The sequence below is a fragment of the Cheilinus undulatus genome, linkage group 13, assembly GCF_018320785.1.
Source record: "Cheilinus undulatus linkage group 13, ASM1832078v1, whole genome shotgun sequence".
Classification (NCBI taxonomy): Eukaryota; Metazoa; Chordata; class Actinopteri; order Labriformes; family Labridae; genus Cheilinus; species Cheilinus undulatus.
In genome coordinates, this window is record NC_054877.1 from 50,289,812 (window position 1) to 50,314,355 (window position 24,544).

Here is a 24,544-nt window from a genome sequence, read left to right on the forward strand (position 1 = left end):
TCCTTTTTATTATTATCAATTTTATTGAACACAAGTTAACAGTTACAACACATTAAATAGGTGCTACATATGTCATATGAGATTATAGATACAAAAGTGTACATCTATACAGATAAAGTCAGTGAAGCAAAAGACAGAAAAAAAGAAAAGAATACACAAAAGCAGAACAAAACAAAATCAAAAACAAACAAACAAAAAAAAGAAGGCAGCAGGGCAACATTTAGCGGTTTACAGTTTTGAAGTATTGGCAGAATGAGTGATGCAGTTTAACAGCTTTTTTGTTTTTAACATATTTTATGGTATTGGAGTATTGGTGTATCTCATTTTCAAACTGATGTCCATTTGGTTTTGTCTGTGTCCATGTTGCTTTATGTAGATGGTATTTGGCCAGCATGATTAGAGTCTGTATCAGGAGGGAAAGGTCGCTGGGAATTGTTATATTTTCAAAATAAAGGATGATGTCACTCTCCTGGAGGCGATCCCCTCCAATCGACGATCCCCAAATATATATTCAATCAAATTGGAGAAGTTGAATTTCTGTTAAAATGATATTACAGACCTGAAAAACTACCCATCAAACTATCAGACTTCCACAAACAGGCGTTGCTCTCCTGGAGGCTGATCCACAAACACAGCTTCTCACCAACCAGCTGCTACCTTTGGAACAATCAGAATGTTAAATATCGCAACAAATCGCTATTTCTCAAAACCTGGTATGACAGTGTGATAGTGTGGGTCAACCAACTCATCAGTTCACAGGGGCAAACATTTCGTATAATGAATTCATTGCGATGTATAAACTTAAATCTCGCAAATTGAACATAGTAAAGTTTGTAAAGCAATACCATATGGAATCTTACAACTCCTTAAAAAACTCTCAATTTTATAATCAAATACAAAAAATTCAGAACCAATTATACATCGGAGAGATCGATATTATGAAAAAAACTTGCACCAATAAATACATCAGAAACCTCATCCAACCTATAAAAAGGCCAATAACTACTTCACAGTGGAACTCGTCATACAGAGAAATAGACTGGTTGGTGAGAAGCTCTGCATCTACAATAAAATCAAAGAAGTCTCCTTTAAAATCTTGCACAACATTTACCCTGCAAAAAAACACTAGAAAGATTCAAATTAGATAAAGATTACAAATGTGACTTCTGCCAAACGGAACAAGAAACCATTATCCACCTGTTTTATCACGGCACCTACAGTAAAAACCTCTGGGCCCACAGAAACTCATCCATAACAAAACAGGTCATGTGATCAGCCTCCAGCAGATCCTGAAGCAGTTTTACGGTCATAAGGCTGAGTGTGGCATTCACTCTGACCAGCAGAGGGCAGTAATACGCCTAGTAGGGTCGAAACTGCCCAAAACATAAGAAGAAGAAGGGGCGCCGCCCGCTCCGTCAACATTTAGCAGCGTTTCCGTTTCCGGGTTACCTTGGCGTGTTGTTGTTGTAAGAGCAGGCTGAAGCTGAACAGGAAAAACACAAATAACCGAGAACTCCGAGGAAAAGTCGCCCTCTCCTCACGTCTCCTCCCGGTCTCTGATGTACCGTGCTCCGGTCAGACCTCAGCGGAGTCCCGGGGCTCCGCGGCCGCCGGGCAGATTCCCTTCCCCGGGTTCAGGCTGGGGTTTCCCTGGAGGATCCGCTACCCGCGGAGGGTCTCCTCTCCGCAGCCCGGGCTACTCCCCCCGGTACTCCCCGGGCTTCTCTCCGGGTTCCCCGCGGGGGTTCGGGGCCTTCAGACGGCCCCCGTCCTTTAGTCCCTCTGCTCACCTGCAGCAGGTAAGTTTGCAGACATGACAGAGTCCTGAAGTCAACAAAGGCTAATGCTTTTATCTGCCGCTCGCTGTAGCTGTGCGTCTACGCCGGCGCCATCTTGGAGGGGGGGAGGGTAGCTATACCGGGGTACAGCAATCAGAAACCGCTGTTCAGCTGTATTAATATTAAAGTCATGAGTTTAGGATCCAGGAAACTTGGTTCATCTGATGTGAGGTCTTTTATACTGAAAGGCCTCATGAATATAATATAATGTGGAAAATGATCATTATATATATATATATATATATGAATAATATAATGTGGAAAATGATCATTATATATTTTTATATATATATATATATATATATATGAATAATATAATGTGGAAAATGATCATTTTATATTTATATATATATATATATATATATGAATAATATAATGTGGAAAATGATCATTTTATATATATATGAATAATATAATGTGGAAAATGATCATTTTATATATATATATATGTATATATATATGAATAATATAATGTGGAAAATGATCATTATATATTTATATATATATATATATATATATATGAATAATATAATGTGGAAAATGATCATTTTATATTTATATATATATATATATATATGAATAATATAATGTGGAAAATGATCATTTTATATATATATATATATATATATATATATATATACAATGTGTTCATAGAGTTCAGGAATTACTGCGATCTACTGAACAGTCATTTTGATCCTTGACATTTATATTAGATTTTTAACCCTGATGTGAATGTTGAGAGTCTTAAATCATTTCATGTACCCAGGTTTTTAATAGAGCTATAGTAATAGAGTTATTATAATTACTATTATTTTTAATATTTTAAAGAAATTATGAAAACCGTTATTGTTAAAGGAGACATATTATACCAAGTCATTTTTTAACACTTGCATACAATGCTACAGTGTTGAGGATCCTTTCTAAACCATACCGATTTTTTATTTTATCAAGAGACACGCGTCTTTCCATAAACCCCGCAAACGAGATTACGGCCTCTCTGAGCAGCTCGTTGCAAGACTCGATACGAGCTGATGTCAGCTCGTTTTCCGGCTTCCCCATTGGACGGCTCTGAGCAAATGACTCCCCTCCCCTCCTCCCACAGGAGGCTCTCAGACTTGTCCTCAGCCACGCCCCCTCCCCGGCGCTGTATACATTACTGCTGTTGTTTGGATTCTGGCTCTCGTGTGGATTTATTCCGGTCAGCATGTCTTCTAAACTTATTCGTGTTTTTTTGGTTGTGATGATAAATCTACTCTGTACGCGCTCCCGAAAGCAGCAGAAAGCGGTGGGAATTGTTTGTCTCATCGAGCCGACCACCTGCGAACTTTTTCCTCTGCGCTCGTCACTTCACTGACGATTGTTTCGTCAATAAAGGACAGTAAGACGCTGGATTTGCTTCTAATCTGCTGCTAAAACATGGAGCTGTTCCCTCTGTAAAGATCGCCCAGGGAGGCTTAGAACCACAAGCTGTAAGTCACTTTATAACATTACTTTAAAACCAACCATGGGTCAGTGGGAAGCTAATGTGTGCTAAACTTTGTCATCAATTGTTTCCATAACTATCCGCCCTTTTACCCACAACTACACCGTGAAACGTTGTGTACCTTTATATTACTAAGTCTTGACTTGTGCTGATTAAAAGCCCAATGAGTAAACTAAAGCAAAACTGGGTGATCAGTGGGCCGAGAAAACAGTTTGGCCCATTGTTCAGCCCCCGGGAAGCTTTGACCAAGCTGGCCAATCAGAGAACGGTAAGGTCACGGACATCTCTGAGTCTTAAAGAGACAGGACTGAAACGGAGCGTTTTCAGCAGTAGGCGAGATCTGCTGAAAATAGGGTTTCCTATCGCCAGTATAAGATCAGTGAAGAGTTCTTTGAGCTGCACATCATGAATAACTATTCTAAAGGTGTCCCAAAATGACATACTTAATAGGAAAAAGGGGTAAAATATGTCTCCTTTAAAAATAACATCATTATCTCTTGGTTTCGATATCTAGTCTGTACATTTTAAATTGAAGTGTTTATAATCTTAAGCCATGTGTTCCTGATGTACTTGATCTGGCCTTAAAAACAAAATCTTTGATTTGAATGGTACTGAATAAAGCTTCAATAAAATAAAATAGCATATAGGCTGGCTAAGAGGTAAACCAGGAGAAATTGTGGTGTAGTTGTTAGAAAATCATTTCTTTAATTCTTTTGTTTTGCTAAAATTAGGGTTAGGGTTAGATTGTAATATGATGCTTGTGTGCAAGCTAACTGCTATAAAATGCCCATATATTTCAGTAAGTTTGAATATTTTAACTGTGGATAGACTTCTGCTGCTACAGACTAACATTCATCCAGAGCTGTGCATACCCCTCTCCAAGATGGTACCTAACCTAACCCCTGTTAGGGTGAGTGCCCCATCTGTGAGTCCAGTCAGAACCAAAACCACTTAACCCTACACGCTCACGTAGAGCAGGTCGAAAGCAGCAGACTGAGATGTTGACTTAAACTGATTTAGACCAAATGTTTTAATATTCAGTGATTATTTAAGGGTGCACTCACACTAGGCCATATTCAAACTGTGCTGAAGCCCATTTCACCCCCTCCCCTGTTCCCCCTTTGGGCTGCACTCGCACTGCTCAATGCATCCAGCCTGGGCACGGACACGTCACACGCCGACCTCTTCAAACGAAGCCTCCACCGTTGATAAACGTATACGTGTTGATGACTCAGTATACATAGTTGTTGTTTTAGGCTGTAAGATACACTGCCTGGCCAAAAAAAAGTCGCCACCTGGATTTAACTAAGCAAATAGGTACGAGCCTCCTATTGGATAATTACTGCATGGGCGATTATCTTTCAGCTGGCAACAAGTTATTTAACCCCAGCTGATGCAATGAGTAATTTCTCATTTCTTAAACAATGGATTTTTTCTTCCCTAATGGCACGGGCATATTCCAGGATGACAATGCCAGGATTCATCGGGCTCAGACTGTGAAAGAGCGGTTCAGGGAGCATGAGACATCATTTTCACACGTGGATTGGCCACCACAGAGTCCAGACCTTAACCCCATTGAGAATCTTAGGGATGTCCTGGAGAAGGCTTTGTGCAGTGGTCAGACTCTCCCATCATCAGTATTAAAATTAATGCAACACTGGATGGAAATAAATCCTGTGACATTGCAGAAGCTTATCGAAACAATGCCACAGCGAATGCGCGCTGTAATCAAAGTTAAAGGCGGTCCAACCAAATATTAGTGTGTGACCTTTTTTGGGTGGCGCCTTTTTTTTTTTTTGGCCAGGCAGTGTATCAACAGATTTATACGATATATGATCCAGCATCAGACTTATGTCACCTGACCTGGGATCTGTAGCTATGTTAACTACACAGAGCCCAGTGAGGAGAGAGAAAGCGGTTCATAGCAAAAAGTTATCGAACACAGCATATAATCTGGATCCTGATCAGAGTCCCAAGCACTTCTGCTGAATTAAAACCGGACTGTGTAACTCGTATGAGCCCCTACAGTTGTTCTGTGTGTCCGTCTACCATCTGAATCCCCCTGGACTTCCTTTATGCGCTATGAACTGTGCAATCTCTCTGCCTAATTTCTGATGCCTTTCAGTGCTGCACCAAACTAGCTCTTATGTCAAAGGACAGCCTGTGTCCAGAGCAGGATTAAATGTTCAGTTAGAAAGGGTTTTTTTGTACCGTGACGAGAGCGGTTTTAACCATCTGATGAAAGCTGTAAGTGAAAATGTAACAGGATTAATAAACGATGCTCCATTCAGACATCAGCATCCAAGACCACAATTTCACTTCTTGATAACATGAAATAGAATTAAAGGTAAGTTGATTCAGTGGATGACAGTTTGGTATTGTAAGGTTAAATCAGCCGTGAGATTAACCCCAGCACACACTTGTCCGCGTATTTGGCACTCTCCTTTACGCATGGATGATGAAAGGTGTGTGTTATCCTGTGAGCTGCTGTTTGTGGCTTAGTCAAGGGAAGAAGTTTCATTGCACAAACAAAAAACCTCTTACACTGGTTAAAGCCTGAAGCTAGAAACTGGTCAGAAATGTGGACTGGACTGGGATCCATTAGAATGAAGTCATAATGGAGCTGTGCGATGTTAAATTTTTCTGCTCTTACAAAATCTTTGCAACTTGTTGAAATACAATGAGACAAAATAGTTCTCTATCTTTCTAGAAAAAAATCCTACTGTCTCTAGCATGCAGCTGCTGCCTGGTGCACTCTCTGTGCTTTGAGGCAGGTCCTCCATGCCATGTCACAATCCCACGCTTATGCTCCTTCATTTGCATCCGTGTCGTGCCTAGGCCCACCTCGTCCTTCCATGCCGGGCTGTAAAGCGTGCTGCGCGGAAGCATGGAAGGATTGCACTCACACTGGCCAAACGTACCAGACTTTAGGCTGAAACGGGCCCAGGCACAGTATGGATGGCCTGGCGTGAGTGCGCTCAAATAAGATAATAAATTAAATGAGGTAGACGGTGGGTCTGTCTTTTTTTTTTTAGCACTGAAGTGATTGGTAAACTCCTCCACACAAAATAAGAGCCGATAAATCAAATATTATCTCACTTCATATTTCAATTATCTGTTCATCGTTTTTTGTTTAAAGGCTTTGTTTATGTGAGTTATTGTTATTAGTAGTACTAAAACATTCAAAAGTTTCACCCATAACAGCAAAATGTTAGTTTTAGTGCTTTTGATTAATAAATTCAGCTTTTACAGAGCAGAACCAGTAGGGCGGCGACATAGATGCAGAATTTAGCAAGTCTATCTATAGGCTAACTCATCTGGTTACTGCAGTGAATTTGGTCTAAAATTGTGAACTCAACATAAATCCAGTGACTTTTAGCTCAGTTTGGTACCAGGAATATATATTTTCATTACTGTATTTAATGACAGTCCCTCCCTAATATAGTCAGAGCCATCATAGCGTGTGTTAAACTGCTGTGACCTACAACAACAATGGAGGAAAGGGTGGTGAGAGCTACCTGTTTCTCCATCTGAGGCTTTTGTAAGGAGATGAGTTCTGTTTCAGAAGCAGTTTAGAAGAATCACTACAGAAAAGAAGAAGAAATATAGTTGATTTAGGATGAATGTTTGTGTTTGGATAAAGTTTTTGTTTTGAATAAATGTGTTTTATGTTTTAGTCCAGATCATCTTCAGATGCTCCAGTGGAGAAATACTTCAGTCCAGCAATGATGCAGGACCCCTGGGCAGCTCTACAGCCCGTCCCCCAGCCTGTGCCCATCGGAGACACACAGACGACATAACGGGGCACAGAGACACCATGACAGCAATAAAAGACGCCATCAGACAGGAAGTCAAGACACCATCAGACAGGAAGTTAAGATGCCATCAGACAAGAAGTTAAGACACTGTCAGACATGAAGTTAAGACACCATCAGACAGGAAGTTAAGACAACATCATACAGGGAGTTGAGACACCATTAGACAAAAAGTTAAGATGCCATCAGACAGGAAGTTAAGATGCTATCAGACAAGAAGTTAAGACACTGTCAGACATGAAGTTAAGACACCATCAGACAGGAAGTTAAAACAACATCATACAGGGAGTTAAGACACCATTAGACAAAAAGTTAAGATGCCATCAGAAAGGAAGTTAAGACTCCATCAGACAGGAAGTTAAGATGCCATCAGACAGGAAGTTAAGACGCCATCGGACAAGAAGTTAAGACACAGTCAGACATGAAGTTAAGACACCATCAGACAGGAAGTTAAGACAACATCATACAGGGAGTTGAGACACCATTAGACAAAAAGTTAAGATGCCATCAGACAGGAAGTTAAGATGCTATAAGACAGGAAGTTAAGACAACATCATACAGGGAGTTGAGACACCATTAGACAAAAAGTTAAGATGCCATCAGACAGGAAGTTAAGACAGCATCAGACAAGAAGTTAACACTCAATCAGACAGGAAAGTAAGATTCCATCAAACAGAAAATTAACACTCCATCAGACAAGGAGTTCAGACGCCATCATACAAGAGGTTAAGACCACATCAGACAGGGAATTGAGACACCATCAGACAGAAAGTAAAGACTCTATCAGACAGGGATTTATGATGCCACCAGACATGAGGTTAGGACAACATCAGACAGGAAGTTGCGACTCCATCAGACAGGAAATTAAGAATCCATTAGACAGGGAGTTGAGACATCATCAGACAGGAAGTTATAACTCCATCAGACGGAAAATTGGAAGACCCCATCAGACAGGAAGTTAAGACTCCATCAGACAGGAAGTTAAGACATCATCAGACAGAAGATTAATTTTCCATCAGACAGGAAGTCAAGACACCATCAGAGAAGAAATTAAGATTCCCACAGACAGGAAGTGAAGACACAGTCAGACAGGAAGGTAAGATGCATCAGACAGGAAGTTGAGACACCAACAGACATGAAGTTATGACTCCATCAGACAGGAAATTAAGATGCCATCATACAGGAAGTTAAGACTGCATCAGACAAGAGGTTAAGATGACATCAGACAGGGAATTGAGACACCATCAGACAGGAAGTAAAGATGAGCTCAGACAGGAAGATTTGTGGCCATCAAACATAAAATACAGACACTGACTGGAAACCAGACACACATCTTTAAGGACTCATCTTCTGAGCATGCTCAGACACCAGCAGACTCTGTTTGCCAGCAGCTTTGTGAAATTATTAAATCAGGGATCAAACAAATTTTTGTTGAAATGTTTTTAAAATTTTGAAATCAAATAAGATTTTTTTCACAGTTTTTATTCAGAGAAAAATTTGTTACAATATTCAGTTTGTTGTACTTTTGAAAATAAAAACAGAGAACAATCCAACATGTGGTACTATGTTTCATTAAAAAACAATAAAGGGGAAGCAGTCATCATCCCCAGGTGAAGTTCACAACAGATCAACCAATTACCGTTTCCATGGAAAAACTTGTGTTGACAACAGAATGCAGAAAGAGAAAAATGACAAAGAATGAAAGAACCAAAGAAGAAAATTAACAATGGAACCTCAAAAACTACCTGTTACGGCTGTGGCCGTATTTTGTTGAGTTTTTGTATCGTTGTGTTTTGTAGTTTGTTCTGTTCTTTTGTGTAGGAGTGAGTGCTCTGTTTCTGTGTGGATCTTTGTCTTGTTTCGTGTGAGAGTGAGTCTTCTGTTCGTCCCATGGTTTCGTGAGTGTGTGAGTGGATCTTTGTTGTCTACAGGTGGTGATGCGTAATTGGTCGCTAGGGTGGCGGTAAAGAGACCTGGCGCTGATTGGCTCTCCACTCTTTAAAATACGGCGGCCTGCAGCTGACAAAGAGCCCGACTGACAGCAGCATCCCCTTGTTTGCTCCCAGCCTCCAAAACCTTAGAGTTAACTGAGTTTCTTTGCATTTCAGAATAGTTTAGCAGTAGCTTTGATTGTGTTTTGTATTCTTAGTTAGTTCCTTCTGGTAACTCTGTTATTTTTTTGGATAAATTTTACTTTTGAGTGCTAGATCGCCTCCTTAGTTTGAATCCAGTCTTTTGTTTGAATTTATAGCCTATTGAGTGGCCTGTTTAATTTAAAATATTGTAAATAAACATTGTAAAACTTCTTTAGATTCTGACTGTTAGTTTGGGGACTGGGAAGAAACATTTACTTTTTCTACTTATATTATGTTAGGTACCTTCCCCCTAGACGGGTGCGTAACATAATTTGGGGGCTCGTCCCATTTATTTTTTCGTGTGCGATCGTGGTGAGTATTTTTCCGGAGTGTTTGGTGAGTATTTTGTTTGGTTGGCAATTTTTCTCTGTGTGTGAGGGTAAAAATGGAAGTAGACTTGGATGAGTTTGCACAAAATCCCACCCTTGAAAAGTTAAATAGGTGCACCAAAGCAGATTTATTGCTGATTGCTAATTTATTCAATGTGTCTTTGCCCTTAAATGCCAAAAAGGCAGAGATTAAAGCACAGCTGGCAAAGAGTTTGGTGGAGGACGGCATAGTAAAATCAGAGCTTAAATATGTCAGTGCTTCTGAGGAGGTGCCACGGCCAAGCCAATCCTCAGCGGCCTGGTGGATGTGGGGGCGGAGGCTGCCACACCCGCTCAGGTCTCCACTGATCCTGTCGCTCTCCTACAGGCTGGGGTGGATACGGAGGACCTGAAACTGGCCCTTCGCATGAAAGAGGTGGAGCTTCAAACAAAAACCCGCGAGGTTGAGCTTATGCATCTCCGTATAAGGGCATTGGAGCTGAACAAAGCTTCTCCCTTGTCTAGCCCTTTAAATCCTCCCACCGCTGCCGCTGAAAAGTTTGACGTTAGTAGGCATATTGCTCTGGTGCCAACGTTCAGAGAAACAGAGGTGGATTCTTATTTTAACGCCTTTGAGCGCATCGCGGCAACTCTTAGTTGGCCCAAAGATGTTTGGAGTTTGCTGCTTCAGTGCAAATTAGCAGGGAAAGCCCAGGAGGTTTGTGCAACTTTATCCATAGATGAAAGTTTGAATTATGATGTGGTTAAAGCTACTGTGTTGCGGGCCTACGAATTGGTGCCGGAGGCTTATCGCCAGAAATTTCGCACCTGTGAAAAATCTGCCAACCAAACTTATGTGGAGTTTGCGAGGGAGAAAACTGTTTTGTTGGACAAATGGTGCGCTGCGAGTAAAGTGTCTGATTTTGCGCAGCTCCGTGAACTGTTCTTGCTGGAGGAATTTAAATCATGTCTCCCTGACAAAATTGTTGTTTACTTAAACGAACAAAAAGTTGACACATTGTCTAAAGCTGCTGTGCTTGCAGATGAATTTGTTCTAACACACCGTGTCTCTTTTCCTCCAGTGCGCCGTGAAGTTTCCGCTGGCGGTGTGGGAAAAAATCAGCGAACTTCACCCAAAACTCCTCCGCGCACTAACTCCGTGTCTGCTGAGAAACGTGAGTGTTTCTACTGCCATGAGTCTGGGCATTTGATTGCGCACTGTCCAGCTCTGCAGCGCGAAGAACAAAACCACACTCCTAAAAAGCCTAAAAGTGTTGGTTTTGTTCAGCCTGCTCCTGCTCTCTCTCCTGTCAGCGCAGATGACTCTGCTGAGGTGGATGAAGCCTACCGCCCATTCATCCTCCAAGGTTCAGTGTCGCTGACGGGTGAGGAGGAGGATCAGGTTCCAATCACTATTTTGCGCGACACGGGGGCTACACAGTCCCTTATTTTGCAAAGCATTTTTGCCGTTTTCTGATGAATCGTTTTGTGGTTCTGATGCTCTTTTGTGGGGTGTCAAAATGAGCGTGTTACGAGCACCGCTGCGCACCGTTTTTCTGCGCTCACCTCTTGTCTCTGGCCCGGTTAAGATTGGCACTCGCTCTCGCTTACCGGTGCGCGGTGTTGCGCTCATTCTAGGTAATGATTTAGCGGGTAAAAAGGTTTTTCCGACGCCCGAAGTGATCGATAATCCTATTGTGGATTTTTCTGCCCCTGCTGCTGTCAGTGACTCCTCTGTGTTCCCGGCTTGTGCCGTTACGCGCGCCCAGGCGCGCAAGTATGGTGATGTAATGGATTTATCTGACTCATTCATGTGTTTTGATGATGATCCTGTGAAAACAGAAAAAACTGTTGAGAAATCTGACAAATGTGTGACTGAAAACTTGCTACCAACTGATGCTAACCTGTCTTTTGTTGTTGATAGGGCTGAGTTTGTCCTTGCACAGCAGACTGATCCATCTCTGATAAACTGCCTCTCATCTGCTGCCAGTGCAAGCGCCTAAAATCCCTCCGTGTACTGCATTGATAACAGTATTAATGCGTAAATACTCCCCTCGTCCGGTGATCTAGGTTGGAATTCACTTCAACAATTAGTTGTGCCTCAAAAATTTCGTCCCCAAGTTCTTAGCCTTGCGCATGACAACTTTTCTGGTCATTTAGGAATTAAAAAGAGTTACCACCGCATCCTGCGTTGTTTCTTTTGGCCAGGTTTGAAGAGTGACGTATCCAAATTTTGTAGATCTTGTCATGTCTGCCAGCTTAGCGGCAAACCAAATCAGGTTATTCCACCTGCTCCTCTGCAGCCAATCCCGGCTCTCGGTGAGCCATTCGAGCACATAATCCTAGACTGTGTAGGTCCACTTCCTAAAACAAAGTCCGGTTATCAGTATCTCCTAACTCTGATGTGTGCAGCAACTCGGTACCCCGAGGCAATACCGCTGCGCACAATTAAAACCAAAGCAGTCATAAAAGCCCTGGTAAACTTTTTCTCCACATTCGGCATGCCAACATCCACCCAGACAGACCAAGGTACTAATTTCACATCCAAATTGTTCGCCCAGGTTCTCTCCACTCTGTCCATAAAACACCAAAAATCCAGCAGTTTTCACCCAGAGTCTCAAGGTGCTCTCGAACGTTTTCATCAGACGTTAAAGTCGATGATGAGAAAATATTGTCTCGAGTCCGGTAAGGAGTGGGATGAGGGGTTGCCTTTTCTCCTCGCGTGAAAGTGTGCAGGAGTCCATAGGCTTTAGTCCCGCGGAGTTAGTGTTTGGTCACACCGTGCGTGGTCCTCTGAGATGGCTCCGTGAAGAATACCTGTCTGATACCCCAGGCCCAACCACACATGTGTTAGATTATGTGAGCTCTTTTAGGGAGCGTCTGCATAAAGCTTGCGATGCCGCGCGCAGCGCTCTCTCGGCATCCCAAAAAAAAATGAAAAAGAAATTCGACAAAAAAAAGTGTGAAAAGAGAATTCCAAAGTGGAGACAAAGTTCTGATTCTCCTTCCGATTCCTGGTTCCTCCCTTCAGGCAAAATTTTGCGGGCCTTATGTTGTTCAAAAACAATCAAGTGAAACTGATTATGTTGTTGGAACCCCAGATAGGAGGAGGAAGACTCGCGTGTGCCACATCAACATGATGAAGGCTTATTTCGATCGTGACTCGGATGTCAATTCGTCGTCTCCAGCCGTGCTCTCCGTTTCTACTGTCCCTCTGTCTCCCTCTCAGTATTTCCCTGAGAGTGATGGCCTTCGTGTCTCTGTTGCTGACCCTTGCGCTCGTCTCCAAAATTCAGAAATCCTGACAGATTTAAAATCCCACCTTCCCCACCTGAGTGACACCGCCAAAAATGACATCTGCAATTTAATCAATAGCCACCGGTCATTATTTTCTGACACTCCCTCCCGCACTACTGTTCTCTCCCATGACATTGATGTCGGTGATCATGCCCCCATTAAACAGCATGCCTACCGTGTAAATCCCACTAAGCGTGCGCTGTTTCAGCAGGAGGTAACATACCTGCTGGAAGATGGTTTGGCAGTCCCTAGCTCCAGCGCGTGGAGCTCTCCGTGCCTGCTCGTGCCGAAGCCAGACAAAACCCCTCGCTTCTGCACCGACTTTAGAAAAGTTAACTCGGCAACAAAGCCTGACTCCTATCCTCTGCCCAGGATGGAGGACTGTGTTGATCGCGTTGGTTCGGCCAAATTTGTGACCAAACTTGATTTGTTGAAGGGCTGCTGGCAGGTCCCTTTAACTCCCCGTGCCTCTGAAATCTCTGCGTTCGTTACTCCCCAGTTTCCTGCAGTACACTGTCATGCCACTTTTCAGCGGCTCATGCACAAAGTCCTGTCTGGCGTCAATAACTGTGAAATTTATTTAGATGACATTGTTGCTTATTCCAACACGTGGCAGGAGCATGTAAAAACACTTCACGTTATCTTTGACCGGCTACAGAAAGCGTCCCTCACCCTCAACCTGGCCAAATGTGAATTTGGTAGGGCCACTGTTACTTATTTAGGTAAGGAGGTCGGCCAGGGTCAGGTGCGCGCGCTCTCCGCAAAAATTCAGGCCATCCTTGATTACCCCGTGCCTCAGACTCGGCGCCAACTCCGCCGATTCCTCGGTATGGCAGGCTATTACCGAGGCTTCTGTAAAAACTTTGCTGACGTTGTTGCTCCTCTAACTAGTCTCACTAGTGTCTCTCAACCATTCGTTTGGTCCTCAGCATGCCAGAAATCCTTTGAGTCCGCTAAAGCGCTCCTCTGCAGCACACCTGTCCTCTCTGCTCCTGATTTTGCGCGCCCCTTTAAGCTGGAGGTCGACGCCAGCGCTCGTGGTGCTGCTGCAGGAGGATGAAAATGGTGTTGACCACCCAGTCGCGTACTTTTCAAAAAAATTCAATAAAAACCAAGTCCAGTACAGCACCATTGAACAGGAGGCTCTGTCGTTGTTGCTCGCCCTGCAACATTTTGAGGTGTATGTTGGGTCCAGCGCGCTGCCCGTTCAGGTCTTTACTGACCACAATCCCCTCGTGTTCCTGGCACAGATGGGTAAAACGAACCGCAGGTTGATGCGATGGTCACTGCTAGTGCAAGATTTTAACATTGACATCAAATATAAAAAAGGAAAAGATAATGTGCTCGCTGATGCTCTGTCGCGCATACATCTCCCTCCCTAAACTGCAAACATTAAGGGGGTAATGTTTTGCTCTTTAGGAATGGGGGTGTTACGGCTGTGGCCGTATTTTGTTGAGTTTTTGTATCGCTGTGTTTTGTAGTTTGTTCTGTTTTTTGGTGTAGGAGTGAGTGCTCTGTTTCTGTGTGGATCTTTGTCTTGTTTCGTGTGAGAGTGAGTCTTCTGTTCGCCCCATGGTTTCGTGAGTGTGTGGTCTGTCGTGTGAGTGGATCTTTGTTGTCTACAGGTGGTGATGCGTAATTGGTCGCTAGGGTGGCGGTAAAGAGACGCGGCGCCGATTGGCTCTCCACTCTTTAAAATACGGCGGCCTGCCGGTGACGAGGAGCCTGACTGACAGCTGCATCCCCTTGTTTGCTCCCAGCCTCCAAAACCTTAGAGTTAACCGTGTTTTTTTTGCATTTCAGAATAGTTTAGCAGTAGCTTTGATTGTGTTTTGTATTCTTAGTTAGTTCCTTCTGGTTCTGTGATTTTTTTTTTTGGATACATTTTACTTCTGAGTGCTGGATCGCCTCCTTAGTTTGAATCCAGTCTTTTGTTTGAATTTATAGCCTATTGAGTGGCCTGTTTAATTTAAAATATTGTAAATAAACGTTGTAACACTTCTTTAGATTCTGACTGTTAGTTTGGGGACTGGGAAGAAACATTTACTTTTTCTACTTATATTATGTTAGGTACCTTCCCCCTAGACGGGTGCGTAACACTACCCTTTTTAATCTTAAATGAACTTTGAAAGGCCCCTACCCTCCTGCTCCACCCCAACAAAACACCAATTCTTCACTTCGTACCCCTTAAAATATCTTATTGGCCTTTAAACACCCTTAGACAATGACACACTGCAGTTTGGCTTTAAACTTGTCTATTCTCATCTACACGTGGGAAACTAATCAGTGCAACGTTTATCAATGGTGTCTAATGATGATGGTATTTTAATGTTCCTTAGTCATGTTATAATGTTCCTCAGTCATGTTATAATGTTCCTCAGTAATGTTATAATGATCCTCAGTCATGTTATAAAGTTCCTCAATCATGTTATAATGTTCCTCAGTAATGTTATAATGATCCTCAGTCATGTTATAAAGTTCCTCAATCATGTTATAATGTTCCTCGGTCATGTTTGAATGTTCCTCAGTCATGTTATAATGTTCCTCAGTCATGTTATAATGTTCCTCAATCATGTTATAATGTTCCTCAGTCATGTTATAATGTTCCTCAATCATGTTATAATGTTCCTCAGTCATGTTATAATGTTCCTCAGTCATGTTATAATGTTCCTCAGTCATGTTATAATGTTCCTCAGTAATGTTATAATGTTCCTCAGTCATGTTATAATGTTCCTCAGTAATGTTATAATGATCCTCAGTCATGTTATAATGTTCCTCAGTAATGTTATAATGATCCTCAGTCATGTTATAATGTTCCTCAGTAATGTTATAATGATCCTCAGTCATGTTATAAAGTTCCTCAATCATGTTATAATGTTCCTCGGTCATGTTTGAATGTTCCTCAGTCATGTTATAATGTTCCTCAATCATGTTATAATGTTCCTCAGTCATGTTATAATGTTCCTCAGTAATGTTATAATGATCCTCAGTCATGTTATAATGTTCCTCAGTAATGTTATAATGATCCTCAGTCATGTTATAATGTTCCTCAGTAATGTTATAATGATCCTCAGTCATGTTATAATGTTCCTCAGTAATGTTATAATGATCCTCAGTCATGTTATAAAGTTCCTCAATCATGTTATAATGTTCCTCGGTCATGTTTGAATGTTCCTCAGTCATGTTATAATGTTCCTCAATCATGTTATAATGTTCCTCAGTCATGTTATAATGTTCCTCAATCATGTTATAATGTTCCTCAGTCATGTTATAATGTTCCTCAGTAATGTTATAATGATCCTCAGTCATGTTATAATGTTCCTCAGTAATGTTATAATGATCCTCAGTCATGTTATAATGTTCCTCAGTAATGTTATAATGATCCTCAGTCATGTTATAATGTTCCTCAGTAATGTTATAATGATCCTCAGTCATGTTATAAAGTTCCTCAATCATGTTATAATGTTCCTCGGTCATGTTTGAATGTTCCTCAGTCATGTTATAATGTTCCTCGGTCATGTTTGAATGTTCCTCAGTCATGTTATAATGTTCCTCAATCATGTTATAATGTTCCTCAGTCATGTTATAATGTTCCTCAATCATGTTATAATGTTCCTCAGTCATGTTATAATGTTCCTCAGTCATGTTATAATGATCCTCAGTCATGTTATAATGTTCCTCAGTAATGTTATAATGATCCTCAGTCATGTTATAATGTTCCTCAGTAATGTTATAATGATCCTCAGTCATGTTATAATGTTCCTCAGTAATGTTATAATGATCCTCAGTCATGTTATAAAGTTCCTCAATCATGTTATAATGTTCCTCAATCATGTTATAAAGTTCCTCAATCATGTTATAATGATCCTCAGTCATGTTATAATGTTCCTCAATCATGTTATAATGTTCCTCAGCCATGTTATAATGTTCCTCAATCATGTTATAATGTTCCTCAGTCATGTTATAATGTTCCTCAATCATGTTATAATGTTCCTCAGTCATGTTATAATGTTCCTCAATCATGTTATAATGTTCCTCAATCATGTTATAAAGTTCCTCAATCATGTTATAATGTTCCTCGGTCATGTTATAATGTTCCTCAATCATGTTATAATGTTCCTCAGTCATGTTATAATGTTCCTCAATCATGTTATAATGTTCCTCAGTCATGTTATAATGTTCCTCAGTAATGTTATAATGATCCTCAGTCATGTTATAATGTTCCTCAGTAATGTTATAATGATCCTCAGTCATGTTATAATGTTCCTCAGTAATGTTATAATGATCCTCAGTCATGTTATAATGTTCCTCAGTAATGTTATAATGATCCTCAGTCATGTTATAAAGTTCCTCAATCATGTTATAATGTTCTTCGGTCATGTTTGAATGTTCCTCAGTCATGTTATAATGTTCCTCGGTCATGTTTGAATGTTCCTCAGTCATGTTATAATGTTCCTCAATCATGTTATAATGTTCCTCAGTAATGTTATAATGATCCTCAGTAATGTTATAATGATCCTCAGTCATGTTATAATGTTCCTCAGTAATGTTATAATGATCCTCAGTCATGTTATAATGTTCCTCAGTAATGTTATAATGATCCTCAGTCATGTTATAAAGTTCCTCAATCATGTTATAATGTTCCTCAATCATGTTATAAAGTTCCTCAATCATGTTATAATGATCCTCAGTCATGTTATAATGTTCCTCAATCATGTTATAATGTTCCTCAGTCATGTTATAATGTTCCTCAATCATGTTATAATGTTCCTCAGTCATGTTATAATGTTCCTCAATCATGTTATAATGTTCCTCAGTCATGTTATAATGTTCCTCAATCATGTTATAATGTTCCTCAATCATGTTATAAAGTTCCTCAATCATGTTATAATGATCCTCAGTCATGTTATAATGTTCCTCAATCATGTTTGAATGTTCCTCAGTCATGTTATAATGTTCCTCAATCATGTTATAATGTTCCTCAGTCATGTTATAATGTTCCTCGGTCATGTTATAATGATCCTCAGTCATGTTATAAAGTTCCTCAATCATGTTATAATGTTCCTCAATCATGTTATAAAGTTCCTCAATCATGTTATAATGATCCTCAGTCATGTTATAATGTTCCTCAATCATGTTATAATGTTCCTCAGTCATGTTATAATGTTCCTCAATCATGTTATAATGTTCCTCAGTCATGTTATAATGTTCCTCAATCATGTTATAATGTTCCTCAGTCATGTTATAATGTTCCTCAATCATGTTATAATGTTCCTCAGTCATGTTATAATGTTCCTCAATCATGTTTGAATGTTCCTCAGTCATGTTATAATGTTCCTCAGTCATGTTATAATGTTCCTCAGTCATGTTTGAATGTTCCTCGGTCATGTTATAATGTTCCTCAGTCATGTTATAATGTTCCTCAATCATGTTTGAATGATCCTCAGTCATGTTATAAAGTTCCTCAATCATGTTTGAATGTTCCTCAGTCATGTTATAATGTTCCTCAGTCATGTTATAATGTTCCTCAATCATGTTTGAATGTTCCTCAGTCATGTTATAATGTTCCTCAGTCATGTTATAATGTTCCTCAATCATGTTTGAATGTTCCTCAGTCATGTTATAATGTTCCTCAGTCATGTTATAATGTTCCTCAATCATGTTTGAATGATCCTCAGTCATGTTATAAAGTTCCTCAATCATGTTTGAATGTTCCTCAATCATGTTTGAATGTTCCTCAGTCATGTTATAATGTTCCTCAATCATGTTTGAATGTTCCTCAGTCATGTTATAATGTTCCCCAGCCATGTTATAATGTTCCTCAGTCATGTTATAATGTTCCTCAGTCATGTTTGAATGTTCTCCAGTCATCTTATAATGTTCCTCAGTAATGTTATAATGTTCCTCAGTCATCTTATAATGTTCCTCAGTCATGTTATAATGTTCCTCGGTCATGTTATAATGTTCCTCAGTCATCTTATAATGTTCATGGGTCATGTTATAATGTTCCTCAGTCATCTTATAATGTTCCTCGGTCATGTTATAATGTTCCTCAGTCATCTTATAATGTTCCTCAGTCATCTTATAATGTTCCTCAGTCATGTTATAATGTTCCTCAGTCATGTTTGAATGTTCCTCAGTCATGTTATAATGTTCCTCGGTCATGTTTGAATGTTCCTCAGTCATGTTATAATGTTCCTCGGTCATGTTTGAATGTTCCTCAGTCATGTTATAATGTTCCTCAATCATGTTTGAATGTTCCTCAGTCATGTTATAATGTTCCTCAATCATGTTTGAATGTTCCTCAGTCATGTTTGAATGTTCCCCAGTCATGTTTGAATGTTCCCCGGTCATGTTATAATGTTCCCCGGTCATGTTATAATGTTCCTCTGTCATGTTATAATGTTCCTCGGTCATGTTATAATGTTCCTCGGTCATGTTATAATGTTCCTCGGTCATGTTTGAATGTTCCTCGGTCATGTTATAATGTTCCTCGGTCATGTTTGAATGTTCCTCGGTCATGTTTGAATGTTCCTCGGTCATGTTTGAATGTTCCTCGGTCATGTTTGAATGTTCCTCGGTCATGTTTGAATGTTCCTCGGTCATGTTTGAATGTTCCCCGGTCATGTTATAATGTTCCCCGGTCATGTTTGAATGTTCCCCGGTCATGTTTGAATGTTCCTCGGTCATGTTTGAATGTTCCCCGGTCATGTTTGAATGTTCCTCGGTCATGTTTGAATGTTCCTCGGTCATGTTTGAATGTTCCCCGGTCATGTTATAATGTTCCCCGGTCATGTTATAATGTTCCCCGGTCATGTTATAATGTTCCCCGGTCATGTTATAATGTTCCCCGGTCATGTTATAATGTTCCCCGGTCATGTTATAATGTTCCCCGGTCATGTTTGAATGTTCCTCGGTCATGTTATAATGTTCCTCGGTCATGTTATAATGTTCCTCGGTCATGTTATAATGTTCCTCGGTCATGTTATAATGTTCCCCGGTCATGTTATAATGTTCCCCGGTCATGTTATAATGTTCCCCGGTCATGTTATAATGTTCCCCGGTCATGTTATAATGTTCCCCGGTCATGTTTGAATGTTCCCCGGTCATGTTTGAATGTTCCTCGGTCATGTTATAATGTTCCTCGGTCATGTTATAATGTTCCCCGGTCATGTTATAATGTTCCCCGGTCATGTTATAATGTTCCCCGGTCATGTTATAATGTTCCCCGGTCATGTTATAATGTTCCCCGGTCATGTTATAATGTTCCCCGGTCATGTTATAATGTTCCCCGGTCATGTTATAATGTTCCCCGGTCATGTTATAATGTTCCCCGGTCATGTTATAATGTTCCTCGGTCATGTTATAATGTTCCTCAGTCATGGTCACAGAGCTTCCAGGAACATTTCTGTTGTTTTTAACAAATCAGCTGATCAATGGGTCTAGAGCCGACCACTCCAAACTTCAACAGAGTCAAATTATATAGGGTGTTTGTCCTCTCAGGGCTTCCATACATAATCAATGTCTCCACCTCTGTGGGTCCTGATACCCCCATCTGGGAACCCTTTCATCCTACAACGTTTTGTTTATGTGTTTCAAAGATCCTTTTCAAAGTAAAGCTCCCTTGTCTCATCCTGTGGAGATGTTTTCCTCATAAATTTGTTGTGGTATATCACAGTCACATTTGAGAAGCTGAGATCAGAACCTGGGTTGGTTCTTAAATCCTGAGTACTGCTCAGGTCCATGTCTCCGACTGTTTTTGAGCTCCAGACAGATGATCAATAAACTCACCCACTACCTGATACCTGATCAATTTGAAGAAAATATCAGCGATTTTCATCTCATCATGTTAGCCACCGCTTTGTCCTCAAAAGTATCATAGTTCTACAAAAACATGTATGAGCATAGAAAAAGAAAACATAATAGTAAAAGAGTGTCATTGAAATTAAAGAGAATAAAACAAACACAGGAACGTCAGGAAGATAAAAAAAATATACCTCTACTGGCTCTGAAACAGCTGAGGTCTACCCCGAGGTTCCAGGTCATCTCTGAGCCTGTCTGTGATTGGTTTGTGCTCTACAGCACTGAGATCTCAGGTGTTAAACCATCATCAGCTGGAGGGTGCAGAGTTCACACAGCTGAGACCGAACACATTCGTTTATGTTCTAGAAGGTTCCAACTGAAGGACTGATGGTTAGAGTTCACACATGATGGTAGTTATTATTATGTTGATGATGATGAAGATGATAATAGTTCTCATTATTATGTTGATGATGATGATGATAGTTGTCATTGTTATCTTCATGATGATGATGATGATAGTTGTCAATATTATGTTGATGATGATGATGATAAGTGTCATTATTGTCTTGATGATGGTGATGATGATGATGAGGAGAATAGTTGTCATTATTATGTTGATGGTAATGATGATGATGATGATGATAGTTCTCATTATTATGTTGATGATGATGATGATGACGATAGTTGTCATTGTTATCTTGATGATGGTGATGATAATGATGAGAATAGTTGTCATTATTATGTTGATGATGATGATGGTGATGACGATGATGATGATGATGATGATAGTTCTCATTATTATGTTGGGTATGATGATGATGATGATGATGATCTCATTATTATGTTGATGATGATAATAGTTCTCATTATTATGTTGATGATGATGATGAGGATAGTTCTCATTATTATGTTGGGTATGATGATGATGATGATGATGATCTCATTATTATGTTGATGATGATGATAGTTCTCATTATTATGTTGATGATGATGATGATAGTTGTCATTATTATGTTGATGATGATGATGATGATGATAGTTGTCATTCTTATGTTGATGATGGTGATGATGATGGTGATGATGATGATAGTTGTCATTATTATGTTGATGATGATGATGGTGATGGTAGTTCTCAATATTATGTTGATGATGGTGAGGATGATGATGATAATGATTAATATTTTGATGATGATGATGATGGTGATGATGATGATAGTTGTCAATATTATGATGATGGTGACGATGTTGATGATGATGATGATGATGATAGTTGTCAATATTATGATGATGGTGACGATTTTGATGATGATGATGATGATGATAGGTCTCATTATTATGTTGATGATGATGATGATGATGATAGTTGTCAATATTATGATGATGGTGACGATGTTGATGATGATGATGATGATGATAGGTCTCATTATTATGTTGATGATGATGATGATGATGATAGTTGTCAATATTATGATGATGGTGACGATTTTGATGATGATGATGATGATGATAGGTCTCATTATTATGTTGATGATGATGATGATGATGATAGTTCTCATTATTATGTTGATGATGATGATGATGATGATAGCTCTCATTATTATGTTGATGATGATGATAGTGATTATTATTTTGATGATGATGATGATGATAGTTCTCATTTTTATGTTGATGATTGTGATGATGATGATGATAATAGTTGTCATTATTATGTTGATGATGGTGATGATGATGGTGATGATGATAATAGTTGTCATTATTATGTTGATGATGGTGATGATGATGGTGATGATGATAATAGTTGTCATTATTATGTTGATGATGGTGATGATGATGGTGATGATGATGATAGTTGTCATTATTATGTTGATGATGGTGATGATGATGATAATAGTTGTCATTATGTTGATGATGGTGATGATGATGGTGATGATGATAGTTGTCATTATTATGTTGATGATGGTGATGATGATGGTGATGATAATAGTTGTCATTATTATGTTGATGATGGTGATGATGATGGTGATGATGATGATAGTTGTCATTATTATGTTGATGATGGTGATGATGATGGTGATGATGATAATAGTTGTCATTATTATGTTGATGATGGTGATGATGATGGTGATGATGATGATAGTTGTCATTATTATGTTGATGATGGTGATGATGATGATAGTTGTCATTATTATGTTGATGATGGTGATGATGATGATAATAGTTGTCATTATGTTGATGATGGTGATGATGATGGTGATGATGATGATAATAGTTGTCATTATTATGTTGATGATGGTGATGATGATGGTGATGATGATAATAGTTGTCATTATTATGTTGATGATGGTGATGATGATGGTGATGATGATGATAATAGTTGTCATTATTATGTTGATGATGGTGATGATGATGGTGATGATGATGATAGTTGTCATTATTATGTTGACGATGGTGATGATGATGATAATAGTTGTCATTATGTTGACGATGGTGATGATGATGATGATAGTTGTCATTATTATGTTGATGATGGTGATGATGATGATAGTTGTCATTATTATGTTGATGATGGTGATGATGGTGATGATGATGATAGTTGTCATTATTATGTTGATGATGGTGATGATGATGGTGATAATAGTTGTCATAATTATGTTGATGATGATGACGATGGTGATGATGATGATAGTTGTCATTATGTTGATGATGATGATGGTGATAATGTCATTAATATGTTGATGATGATGATGATGATGATGATGATGATAGTTGTCATTAATATGTTGAATATCGTGATGATGATGATGATGATGGTGATGATGATGATACTTGTCATTATTATGTTGATGATGATGATGATGATGATAGTTGTCATTAATATGTTGATGATCGTGATGATGATGATGGTGATGGTGATAATAGTTGTTATTGATATGTTGATGATCGTGATGATGATGATGGTGATGGTGATAATAGTTGTTAGTGATATGTTAATGATCGTGATGATGATGATGATGATGGTGATAATAGTTGTTATTGATATGTTAATGATCGTGATGATGATAATGATGATGATGATAATAGTTGTCATTAATATGTTGATGATGATGATGGTGATGATGATGATGATAGTTGTCATTATAATGGTGATGATGGTGATGATGATGATGATAGTAGTTGTTATTAATATGTTGATGATGATGATGATGGTGATGATGATGATGATGATGGTGGTATAGTTGTCATTAATATGTTGATGATGATGATGTGATGATGATGATGATGATGATGGTGATAGTAGTTGTTATTAATATGTTGATGATGATGATGATGATGATAGTTGTCATTATAATGATGATGATGGTGATAATGATGATGATCATGATGATCATGATAATAGTTGTCATTAATATGTTGATGATGATGATGATGATGGTGATGATGATGATGATGATGATGGTGATAGTAGTTGTTATTAATATGTTGATGATGATGATGATAGTTGTCATTATAATGATGATGATGATGATGATGATCATGATGATCATGATAATAGTTGTCATTAATATGTTGATGTTGATGATGGTGATATGATGATGATAGTGGTTATTATATGTCATTGTAGGTCACTATAGGTCATTATAGGTCATTGTAGTTCATTATATGTCACTATAGGTCATTCTAGATCATTGTAGGTCATAAGTCACTGTGGGACACTGGAGGTCATAATAGGTTATTGTAGGTCACTATAGGTCATTATAGGTCATCGTAGGTCACTAGAGGACTCTGGGGGGTCATAATAGGTCATTGTAGGTCACTATAAGTCACTATTGGTCATTATAGGTCATTTTAGGTCACTACAGGACTC

At 39.4% G+C, this 24,544-nt stretch overlaps 1 protein-coding gene across 1 annotated transcript; it reads left to right on the plus strand.

Moving 5' to 3' along the window:
* The first annotated feature begins 1,438 nt into the window (after positions 1–1,438).
* LOC121520778 (M-phase specific PLK1 interacting protein) lies at positions 1,439–8,680 on the plus strand. The gene is made up of 2 exons (XM_041804393.1): positions 1,439–1,799; positions 6,999–8,680. The coding sequence occupies exons 1-2, from the start codon at positions 1,560–1,562 to the stop codon at positions 7,119–7,121; spliced, it is 363 nt and encodes a 120-aa protein (XP_041660327.1). The 5' UTR covers positions 1,439–1,559; the 3' UTR covers positions 7,122–8,680.
* Positions 8,681–24,544: the final 15,864 nt, after the last annotated feature.